This window comes from Balaenoptera borealis (assembly GCF_965194805.1).
Source record: "Balaenoptera borealis genome assembly, chromosome: 19".
NCBI classification, from domain to species: Eukaryota; Metazoa; Chordata; class Mammalia; order Artiodactyla; family Balaenopteridae; genus Balaenoptera; species Balaenoptera borealis.
The window spans coordinates 59,393,456-59,405,109 of NC_138878.1; the positions used below are offsets into that span (position 1 = coordinate 59,393,456).

The window sequence follows — 11,654 nt, forward strand, 5'->3', positions numbered from 1 at the left end:
GGCCAGGGAGTTTGGAAAATCTTGCCACCAGTAGGGAGCCATCGAGTGTTCTTGAGTAAGGGGTGTTATGGTCAGCACATGCGCAGGTACCAAGTGCTGGTGGAGGGTGAGGGGTCTCTTCTCTTGTAACTCCCCACCCCCATCCCCCGGCCATTGCAGTGAAGCTCTTCGAGGTGATCGAGACAGAGAAGACGCTGTACCTGGTGATGGAATATGCAAGTGCTGGTGAGGCTCCTCCCCTCCCCGCCCTGCTCTCTGCGCCCCCCCCCATGCCCCGCCCTGACCCCGCTCGACCTCTGCCCTGCAGGAGAAGTGTTTGACTACCTCGTGTCACACGGCCGCATGAAGGAGAAGGAAGCTCGAGCCAAGTTCCGACAGGTTGGGATCACAGCTGCCGGTGGGGCTGGGAGGGGAGCCCCAGTCCCTGGGGATGAGGGTCTGATTGCTGGGTGTGGGTCTGGGCTGTCCAAGGACCTGGGGGCGTGGCTTAAGGCAGGGTGGGGGTGAAGGTGGAGAGCTGGGTGGCTGTGGGCGTGCAGATGCCCAGGTGTGAGGATACCTAGATGGAGGGATGCAGGTACCCAGGTGGATGGGCAAGAGGGTCAGGCATGAAAGTGCCCAGGTGTGCCAGTGTCAGATGTGTGGGTTTGAAGGTGTGCCCCGTATATAAGAGTGTGCCTAAGAGGGCACACAGGTGCCAGGGTGCTGAGGTGTGTGAGTGCCCAGGTATAGAGGTGTGTAGTTGTGTGGATAAAAGTGCATATGGCAGCCGGGGTGTATGGGAGAGGGGGGCCCAAGTGTGGGTATCTTAAGTTTGTGGGTAAGAGGGCACGCAGATATGTGGGTGCCCAGGTGTGTGGGTAAGAGGGCCTGTGGTTTCAGATGTGTGGCAGAGAGGATGCCCAGGTCTGGGCACAGAGGTTGGTGAGCAGGAGAGTGTACGGTGCGAGGATGTCCAGGTGGATAAGAAGGTGTGTGAATGTCCAAGTGTGTGGCAGTGAGGGTGCCCAGATGGGTAAGAGGGCGTTCAGGTGTGAGGGTTTGGTGGGTGACGAGATCTGAGCGAGGGTGTTGGTCCGGGACTGTCCAGCTGCTGCACGCAGCTGTACTGGGTGCGTGGGGCTTAAGCCCTGGTATGTTGGGCCGCGTGTCTGTCTATAGCTGTGCGATGTTCTCATGCGTGTTTCTTGACATGAAGGTCAGGAGGGGCCAGCCCTGTTGTCTTGGTGCTGATGTCCTTGCTGGGAGGGTGTCCCGATGTCTGGGTACAAGGATGTCCAGGTGTCCGGGTGGAGGTGTGTGTCTGTGCAGGTCCCACATCATTTCCTGCTGTGGCCGAATTGGGGGGTGGGGAAGGGCACCAGCCTCACAACCTGTGCTTGGGGAGGCCTGGAGTCCAGAGCTCAGTTGAGGGGCGGGTTCATGGGGTCTCTGAGGGAGGCTGAGGGGTTTGGGAGCCATAAGTAACTGACCTCCCCTCCTCTCCCCTCCCCTCCAGATTGTATCGGCTGTGCACTACTGTCACCAGAAAAACATTGTACACAGGGACCTGAAGGTGAGCCTCCCAGCTCAGCCCACAGACCCCTGCTTGTCCCCAGCACCGCCCCCCCCATCCCCTGGGGTGCCCTGTACCCTCCACCATATTCCCCTCCCTTTTGTCTTCGTGCTCCTCCCTCAGCATCCAGAGCCCCTTGACTGTTTCCCAAGCTTTTGTGGCAAAAACAAGGCCAGCTGATGGGGGAGCAGGTGGGGGGTGGGGGCAGGAGGAGTGAACAAAGGGAAAAGAAACAAAGTGTCCCCCGACCAGCCTCAGACGGTTATGTGCCTCCCGGACAAGGTCACTGGAATGCAATAAAAACTTAGTCACTCCCGGAGCCTCCGGAGACTTCAGAACATTCAGGAAACTTCAAGAATTGAGATCTTAGAGCCCCAGAGTCACACAGCCTCCAGGGTCTTAGAATCACAGGCATCTTTGAACTTGAGAAGGACCTTTGGGAGGGCTAGTGCCCCTCGGGGAAGGGACTGAGCAGGGCCTCCCCCCACCCTCCCCCCACTGCCTGGCCGAGCTGAGCAGGGGCAACTCCTTGTCCCAGGGCCCCCGCTCCACAGCCCCACCCAGAGAGAACCTCCTGTCTCAGGACTTCTTGTCCTAGACCAGCGAGAGAAACATTTGTCTGGTGCGCATCAAGTTGTCTGTTGTCTTCACCGTGATTTCTTGAGCATCTACTGTGTCCCAGGCCCTGGTCTAAGTACTTAAGGAAGTGCTTCTCAAGGTTTCTGTAGCAAAGGACCAGGTTTGTTTGAGTATTTTCAATGCCCAATCCACTGTGGACAGGTACTTTGGTAAAGTATAATAAAAATGAAAGGAAAAGAAAGATGTGCAAAATACAAGCCCGATTTTTAAGATGATTATTCATAGATTCAAAAAACATAAAATTCCACTGTCAAATTGCTGTAGACGTTTTGAAGCACTCCCTCTCTCTGTACTGCCCTGATGTCCCCACACAACCCCCTGAGGAGGCACCTTGGAGGCTTCTGAGTTTGCCCTACCAGCGGGGAGCCATCCATGGTGAACAACCTGGAGGAGGCACCCCCCCTGGTGGAAGGTCCTGGAAGTGGCTGAAAGGGGATTTGGGGATACAGTCTCCAGGGGGACCAACCACGGGGACCAACCCGGAAGTGAGGTTGGGGCTGAACTGCGGAGCCTCAAATGCCACGAGGGGGAGTGTCACCAGTGAGCAAGACGGAGATGCCAGTAGATTGAGGTTTGGGGGAGATCCCTCTGAAGTGTGTGTCTGTGTGGGTTCTATCCCTTCGTTGGGCCAGAGGTGGGGAAGGGTGGTACTGAAATGCAGCAGGAAGTAGGGAGACCGGGAGGAAGCCAGAGATGCTGGGCTAGGGAAGGGCGGTGGTTGGGAGGGGCAAGGCACGGGCAGCAGTCTGAAGGGTGGATTCATGCATGAATTTGTAGTCAACAAGCTGGAAGAGGTGGGATGCCGGAGGCTCCTTCCACCCTCGGGCTGTGGAGATGGCAGGCCTCTTTTGGATTCCAGCTCTGCCACTTTCATGCTGTGGGCATGAGGTGGCCTCCCTGAGCCTCAGTTCCCTCCCCCCACGAAATGGCAAATAACAAACACGTGCCACCAAAAACAGACAAAACCTCATAACAGTACAAAGTATTTCTTGAGTGCTGACTCTGTCCCATGTGCTGTGGTAAGCACTTTCCACTTAACCCTGCATCCGCCCATGAGGCAGGTGCTATAATGACCCTTCAGTTTACACATCGGAAACTGAGGCACAGAGAGAGCCGGTAATCCACCCAAAGTCACGCAGTGAGTGAGTGGTGGAGCTGGGATTTGAAGCTAGGATTCTTCCAGAATCTGTACTTTAACCCCACTGTATGTAGCCACTCTTATAAATGATAGTCTAAAAGCCCGGCGCATAGTAGGTGCACAATAAATATTATATAAAATGATTGTTTTCATTTTTGTAAGTCTTGAGCGATCCGTCCTCATTTTTTTTCTGCTGGGTGAATTGAGGCTCTGCGAAGGGCAGGAGGTTGCCTGAGGACTTCCAGCTCTGCAGACCACACGGGATAATAGAGCTAACGTTATATAGCACTTACTGGGCGTGAAATACTGTTCGAGGACTTTGCACGGAATAATTCACTTAATTCTCAAACGTCCCTGTGAGGTGGGGGCTATGATGATCCCCATCTTATGGATGAGGAAACTAGGCCCAGAGAGGTAAAGTCACTGCCCAAGGTCACACAGGGAATAAGGGACAGGGCCACAGTCGGACCAGGTCAGCTGGCTCTGGCGCCGCACACGTCCACCCTCTGCCCTCTCCTTGCCTCGCAGGCCGAGAACCTCTTGCTGGACGCCGAGGCCAACATCAAGATCGCCGACTTTGGCTTCAGCAATGAGTTCACGCTGGGCTCGAAGCTGGACACGTTCTGCGGGAGCCCCCCGTACGCCGCCCCGGAGCTGTTCCAGGGCAAGAAGTACGACGGGCCGGAGGTGGACATCTGGAGCCTCGGCGTCATCCTGTACACCCTCGTCAGCGGCTCCCTGCCCTTCGACGGGCACAACCTCAAGGTGCTGGGCGCGGCTGGCACGGGGACTGTGACTCCGCCCGGGGAGGGTCTCTCTGGCCCTCACAGTCGGGCCCCCAAACACCTCTTCTGCAGAGGGCTGGAGGGGTGGGGCCGAGCTCACAGGGCATGACGGGGGTCAGGTAGGACCCAGGTCCCCCCCAGCCACACGGCCAGCGCAAGTGGACCAGGCTGTGTTGGGGTTCAGGGTGTGGGCTTGGCCGCCAGCAGGCTTGGGTTCAAATCCCGCTCACTCACTCATCCATTCAGGACATAGTTACTGCTTATCGTCCACGGGTCAGGCTCCGTTTGAAGCTTTGCTGACACAGGGTGAACAAAAGAGACAGAAATCCCTGCCATCATACATGCTGCTCCCCAGGCGATCCTTGAAAACACTCTTAAGTGGGAAAAGCTGGTCACAAAAGACCACCCGCTGTGGGTTCCCTCTCTGTGAAATGTCCAGAATAGGCAAATCCACAGAGACGGAAGGCAGATCAGTGGTTGCCTAAGACTAGGGAGGAGGTGGGGGTTGGGCTACAGGGTTTCTTCTGGGGGTGATGGCCATGTTCTAAAACGGATTCTGGTAATGGTTGCAACAACTCGGTGAATATACTGAAAGCCGTTGAATGGTGCACTTAAACAAACAAACAAAAAATCCTGCTCTCATGGACCGACATTCTTGCAGCAGAGCCAGGCAGAAAATAAAATAATAAGCAAAATATGTAGCACGCTAGATGCTGGCCAGTTCTGTGGAAGGGGGTGGGAAGCGTGGGGTGAGTTGTAGTGTTGGGGTGGATTTTTTTTTTCCTTTGAACTTTTTATTCTGAAACACTGCCGGTCAACAGAGAAGTTGTCAGCCTAGAACAGGGGACAGGTGTGTACCTTTCAGGAGATGCTCCGATTGCCTGCGGCCACGTGTGCCATGTGAGTGTCTATATATGCTTGTGGTACCGCTGTCATCACCGTTACTGATGGAACACATGGGAGTCAGTTGCAGACACAATGTCCCTTCATCCCTAAAGGCTGCATACAGCAGGGATCTCATGAGACGCGGCCTTTCCCCATCCACAATCACGCTCAGGCAATCCAGCGCTGACGTGTTCCCGGCCTCTAACCCGCGGCCCATGCTCGGGTTGCATCAGTCATCCCGAGAATATCCTTGGCAGCCATGTCTTCTGCTCCAACATCCGCTCAGGCGCCCTCATGGCGTTCTGTTGTCCTGTCTCTAGTCTCCTTTCATCTGGAACAGTCCCTCCGCCGTTCTTTGCCTTCCATGGTACGGCAGTGATGAGTTCAGGCCAGTCATCTTGCAGAAAGAACCTCCCTCAGCCTGGGCTGCACAGTGTGTCCTCACGCTTGGATCCAGGTGGTGCATTTCGGGTGGGAATTCCTCAGCGGGAGTGCTCAGGCCTGCTTGATGTGGCCGTGAGGAGCCATCAGGGGCTCAGGGAGGTCACTGCCGAGGACAGGCCAGCAGAGCCCTGAGTGATGAGGAAGGGGACCCCTGCGTCACAGTGGCATCGGCCAAGCAGCCAACTCCGCCGAACCTCAGTCTCCACCTGTGTTCAGTGAGGACCCTAAGGTACCAACCTCACAGCAGCGATTCGAGGACTTGCTGAGATCACAGAATAATCTTTCTGAGCCCCAAGCATGAAGCCAAGAGAACTTTCCAAAGGGCCAGACCAGCCTCTCACCTGCCCCAGGCCCTTGTCACCTCCTGTTGTCCCAGTTTCCCCACCAGGCACCCCAAGCCTTGCTGGGTGAAGGAGACATGCAGCTGGGGGCAGATCCCTGCTCTGTCATTTCCTTGCTGAGTGACATTGAACAAGTCCCTTCCTGAACCTCCGTTTCCCCACCTGTAAGATGGGGACACTTACAGCCAGACTGGGTGTGTGAAGCCCTTCACAGGGACCTGGCATCTGCCCAGGGTGTCACGCTCGGGGGCTGCCCTGGTGGTGGTGTCCGTGGCCTGATGGCTACTTCTCACCGCCACGTGACAGAGGCGGCGTGGAGTGGTGGTTACGCAGCACAGGCTCCGGGGCTTGACGGCCTGGCTTTGAACCCTGGCCCTGCCACTTTGTGGCTGCACAGTCCCAGAGCAAGTGACTTAACCTCTCTGGGCCTCAGTTTCCTCGTCTGGAAAACGGGGCGTCATAACCCTGCCTCACAGCATCCTTGTGAACACAGATGTCATGTGTGTAAAGCACTGAGAACGCGGCCCAGCACCGGGTGAGCGCTCTGAAAGCGATCCTCGTCGCTATGAAATATTCACGACCCTTCAGGCTGTGATGATCTGCCCTAGTCTGCCATGCCATGGAGCATGGAATTTATTTTTTCTTTCATAACCTTGGCAGGGCCCTCCTAAAAGGCCCTTAAAAAAAAAAAAAAAAAGTCAGCATATAAATCAGTGCTCATTCTTTGAAACTGCCAGGGCCTCATAGCTGTTTGGAAAGACAAATGGGGGATGGGGGTCAGGATGCCCCTCTCTCCTCCCCTCTTGTAAACCTAATATTCAAAAAGCACTTGCGGGGACTTCCCCGGTGGCGCAGTGGTTGGGACTCCGCCTGCCAGTGCAGGGGACGCGGGTTCATGCCCTGGTCTGGGAGGATCCCACATGCCACGGAGCAACTAAGCCTGTGCGCCACAACTACTGAGCCTGCGCTCTAGAGCCTGTGAGCCACAACTACTGAGCCCACGTGCCACAACTGCTGAGGCCCGCGTGCCTAGAGCCCGTGCTCTGCAACAAAGAGAGGCCACCGCAATGAGAAGCCCACGCACTGCAACGAGGAGTAGCCCCCGCTCGCCGCAACCAGAGAAAGTCCGCCCGCAGCAACGAAGACCCAATGCAGTCAAAACTTAATTAATTAATTAGTTAATTTTTAAAAAAACACTTATGGAATCCCTGGAGGTCCAGTGGTTAGGACTCCGCGCTTTCACTGCCGAGGGCCCAGGTTCGATCCCTGGTCCTGGAACTTAAGATCCCACAATCCACGTGGCACGGTCAAAAAAAAAAAAGGTACTTGCTCTGGGCATGACTCGTGCTAGGCATTTACTTCTACAAACTCACTCCTACCCTAGCCTGGGAAATGAGTGCTGTGATCCCTGTTTACAGATACGGAAACTAAGGCCCCAGAGGCTGACTCATCGACCCACCTCCCCTCTTATCTGGCTTATAGAACTCACCCTTTCTGTAAGATTAACTCAGAATGAAAAGTTATATCGCTTTTTAAAAAAACTTTTTTGAAAACTGCTGCATCTATGACAACGTTCCCATTTTACAGATGGGAACTGAGGTCGAGAAAAAGTGGTGGGGTTTTTCCCACTGCATCAGGGCTGGGACTTGGAGCTCCTATCACTTTTGTCGGGGGATTGGGAGAAAGATTGTGTGTGTGTGTGTGTGTGTGTAATGAAAACGGGTGGGGAGGCGGGGCGGACCCCTCCCCCAGTAACCCCGTCCCCCCAGGAGCTGCGGGAGCGAGTCCTCAGAGGGAAGTACCGGGTCCCTTTCTACATGTCAACAGACTGTGAGAGCATCCTGCGGAGATTTTTGGTGCTGAACCCAGCGAAACGCTGTACCCTCGAGGTAAGCTAAGCCTCCAGCCCCACACCCCTCCCACTGAAGCCTTCTTGGCTGGCACTGTTCCTCTCCCGTGCCCGACCTGCTGCTGGAAGGTGAGGGGAGACAGGCAGCCCAGGAAAAGGCTCCCAGGCCCGTCCTGACACCGCCCCCCAAACAGCCTCGCCCACTCCCCGACATGCCAGTAATTAGCTAATGAGCTCCTAGAGTGATTACAGGGTGCCAGGGACCCAGATGATGCGGAGGAGGGAGGGTGGCATCAGGAGGCTTCAGCTGGGTGGGTGAGGGATGGGGCGAGGAGGTGCTAGCTCTCAGGAAGCTCTTGATTTCTGGGGTGCTAGGCCTTGGAGGTGGGGGCGGGGCAGGGCAGGAACCCCATCTGGGGGCCTGCGTGGGAGGTGGGAAGCTATATTTTTCCCAGTTCCTTCTGACAGCTCTCTTTCCCCTTCCCTGTCCTGCTCCCGATTCCTGTAGCAAATCATGAAAGACAAATGGATCAACATCGGCTATGAGGGTGAGGAGTTGAAGCCATACACAGAGCCCGAGGAGGACTTCGGGGACACCAAGCGAATCGGTGAGGGTCAGGGGGAGCAGAGCCATAGGCCGCAGAGCCAGGGGTGGGAGCTTCCCAGCACCTACCCCTTTGGTTAGTGCATCACAGAAGTTTGCAAGGCAATTGGGGAGAGCAGAGAAGTCTGGCCTCCCGTCCCTGCGCCGCTACTTTCTAGCTGTGTGACCCAGGGCCAGTGGCTTCCCCTCTCTGTGCTTCTGTTTCCTCATCTGTAAAACGGGATAATCAGAGAATCTATCTCATAAGTTTGTTATGAATAGTCAGTGAATGAATTTATATAAAGGCACTTATATCAGGCATGTAATAAGTGCTTTTGTGTTAAATTTGACTATTAAGACACAAGAAATCACAGTCACTTCCAGAAGAGTTTGGTCAAAGCCATCAGTAATCTGCATGTTTGAGAAAAACTCCCACCTTGGCACATGCCTCACCCTCCACCCGTTTGGTCCCAGTCCCTTCAGCCTGGAGCCCTTGAACATTTGACCCCAAAAGCATTAGCCCTGGAAGAGCCCCTTAGGAACTATCCAGTAACCTTCATTCTACAGCTGAGGAAACCAAGGCCACCATCAGATCTGACTGTATTAATCAGGACTTCTTGGTTGCAAGTAACAGAAAACCCAAGCCATTCTGGCTTAAACCAGATAATAATAATAGGTTGAACCATGTGAAATTGCCATTGTAATAGCTCAAAAAATTTTAATACCAGCAATTTCATGTGTTTTAACCTAATAGTGATGTTATTCATTCACATAACTGAAAAGGCCAGGGTATATCAGCCTTCAGGCACAGCTGGATCCAGGTACTTAGAGACAGTTGTTAGGGATCTTCTCAGTGGTGGCTTCTTTCCCAGGCAGCTCTCCCTGCCAGGAGCAAGCTGACAACAGCATATCCTAGTGGCCTGGACACCCCATCAGGAAGAGAAGCCACTTTCCTAATGTTCCAATAGAAGCCCTAGGGCGGTGCCCATTGACTACCCCTGAACCAGTCAATTTGACCTTGGGGATGGAACACGTTTATTGGCCAGAACTGGGTCATATGTCCACCCTAACCAGTCACTGTGGCTTTGGGTATGGAGCGTTCTGATTGGCCATACCTGGGTCATCTGTCCACCCTGAACCAATCAGCATGGCCTTGGGGATGGAACACTCTGATGGTCCAGACCTGAGTTATATGCCTGCCCTTGGGGCTTGGAGCAGGCAGGAGTCAGCCAGGTGATCTGAGCTGGGAAGAAATGTTGTTCCAAGGAAAATCAGGGTGCTGCTGGCAGAAGGAGGAATGGATACTGGACAAGCCAAAGAGCAGGCATTATGTGATGCAGAAACGAGTGGAAGGGAAGGATCTGGGGAGACTGAACCTCCTCTCCATCCCCCTCTCCCAGAGGTGATGGTGGGTATGGGCTACACGCGGGAAGAAATCAAAGAGGCCTTGACCAGCCAGAAGTACAACGAAGTGACTGCCACCTACCTCCTGCTGGGCAGGAAGACTGAGGTCAGAAGGCGTCAGGGACATTTGGGATGCGCGATGCCCGGGGTGGTGGGACATCTGGGGCACAGGGGACAGGGTCTGAGGTTCCTCGTCTGTCATCTTCCTGCAGGAGGGTGGGGACCGGGGCACCCCGGGGCTGGCCCTGGCACGGGTGCGGGCGCCCAGCGACACCACCAATGGAACAAGCTCCAGCAAAGGCACCAGCCACAGCAAAGGGCAGCGGAGTTCCTCCTCCACCTACCACCGCCAGCGCAGGCATAGCGACTTCTGTAAGTATCGGCCCCGCACCCTCACATGCCATCCCTGGTCCCAGGGCCTCGGACCTGCATTACATCAGGGCTCTCTGGCTGGCAAGCAGCAGAAACCTGCTCGAGCCAACTGCAACGAAGGGAGGAATGTCTTACAAAGGTGCAGGGACATTGCATGAAATTTGGAGGCAGCCAGACTCAGTAAGGGATTAGAAACTGGAAAAGCAGCCAGACCCAGAGCAGACACTCTGTGTCTTGCTTCTTCTCTGCTCGTCTGGGTTTTCCTTTCTTTCTTACGTATCCTGCCTTATCTTTTTCCCAGTCTCTTAACTCCTTGCAACTCGGTTTTAGAGGCCAGCTCAAATAATAGCTGGAATCTCTTTGGTTCACTTGATATCAGGGTCCAGTTGGGATTAATCCACTTGACTAGGACACAGGATGACACATTGTACAAAATGGCTGCTGAGAGCCTGCCCCCTGGCCTCTCCTCCTTACTTACTAGTGGGAAGGGAGTGGGCAGACACCTGATTGTATCCCACATTCTGCAACTAACATATCTCATCCCCTGCAGAAAATAGACCCACCACCACTACCACCACAAATGAGACATGGGAACTTCCAGGAGGTCTCTTACCTATACCCTCAACAAATGTTAATCATCCCCACTATTTTTTAACAGCTTTATTGAGATATAATTCACATACATTTAAAGTGTGCAGTTCAGTGGCGTTAGCATAGTCACAGATTTGTGTATCCTTCACCACAGTCAACTTTAGAACATTGTCAGTACCCCATAAAGAAACTCCATAACCCTTAGTCATCTACTTCAAATCTCCCATCCACCCCAACCTCTAGCCCCTGACAACTACTAATCTATTTACTATCTCTGTAGATTTTCCTAGTCTGGACATTTCATATAAATGGAATCATACAGTATGTGACCTTTTGTGACTGGATTCTTTCACTTAACATCATGTTTTCAAGGCTCATCCGTATCATAGCAGTATCAGTGTTTCATTTCTTTTTATGGGCGAATAATATTCCATTGCATGGATATACCATATTTTGTTTATCCATTCATCAGCTGAGGGTCACTTGGGTTGTTTCCGCCTCTGGTTACTGTGAATAGCATTGCTGTGTACATTCATGTACAAGTTTTTGTGTAGATCTATGTTTTCATTTCTCTTGGGCATGTACCTAGGAGTGGAATTGCTGGGTCATATGGTAACTCTACGTTTAACAGTTAAGGAACTGCCAAGGTGATTTACAACTTTCTGTTATTTTTGCAGCCCTATTTCTCTCTAGGGGTGAAATTCTTTACTCTGGGACGGGCACTAGTACAGGAAGAGGGGAGTCAGGGAAGCTTAGCATCAGTCCTGAGCAGAACCTGCTTTGTTCTGGATGGTCAAGCCATTCCCCTCCCCTGGATCTCCTTTTCCCCACCTATAAAATAGCGAGATTGGCCCAGAGAGTCCCTAAGAAGCTTGTGACTCCAACATCCTATGGTTAGAACACGGTAGCCTTTAAAAATAACCCACACAGAGACCTTCAGGGTTCTGGGGTTCTCGGGATAAAAGATGGTTTATGAGTGCCCTGTGTCTGTCATTGTAGAGCTTGTTATGGTTCTGGGACTTTTGCGCATTAAGTTTCCTGAGGATTTAACATGCAGAAGTTCTGACT

The 11,654-nt window shown here is 53.4% G+C and overlaps 1 protein-coding gene across 2 annotated transcripts in view; it reads left to right on the plus strand.

Annotated features, from left to right (window-relative positions):
* The window catches only part of MARK4 (microtubule affinity regulating kinase 4), a 32,501-nt gene that overhangs the window by 7,603 nt on the left and 13,244 nt on the right, over positions 1-11,654 (plus strand). For both annotated transcript variants that reach the window (XM_082369716.1, XM_082369717.1), the window contains exons 5-12: positions 160-225; positions 308-378; positions 1,499-1,555; positions 3,861-4,097; positions 7,557-7,676; positions 8,145-8,244; positions 9,620-9,729; positions 9,836-9,995. In XM_082369716.1, the coding sequence (XP_082225842.1) occupies positions 160-225; positions 308-378; positions 1,499-1,555; positions 3,861-4,097; positions 7,557-7,676; positions 8,145-8,244; positions 9,620-9,729; positions 9,836-9,995 (921 nt within the window). The remainder of the gene's footprint in view (positions 1-159; positions 226-307; positions 379-1,498; positions 1,556-3,860; positions 4,098-7,556; positions 7,677-8,144; positions 8,245-9,619; positions 9,730-9,835; positions 9,996-11,654) is intronic.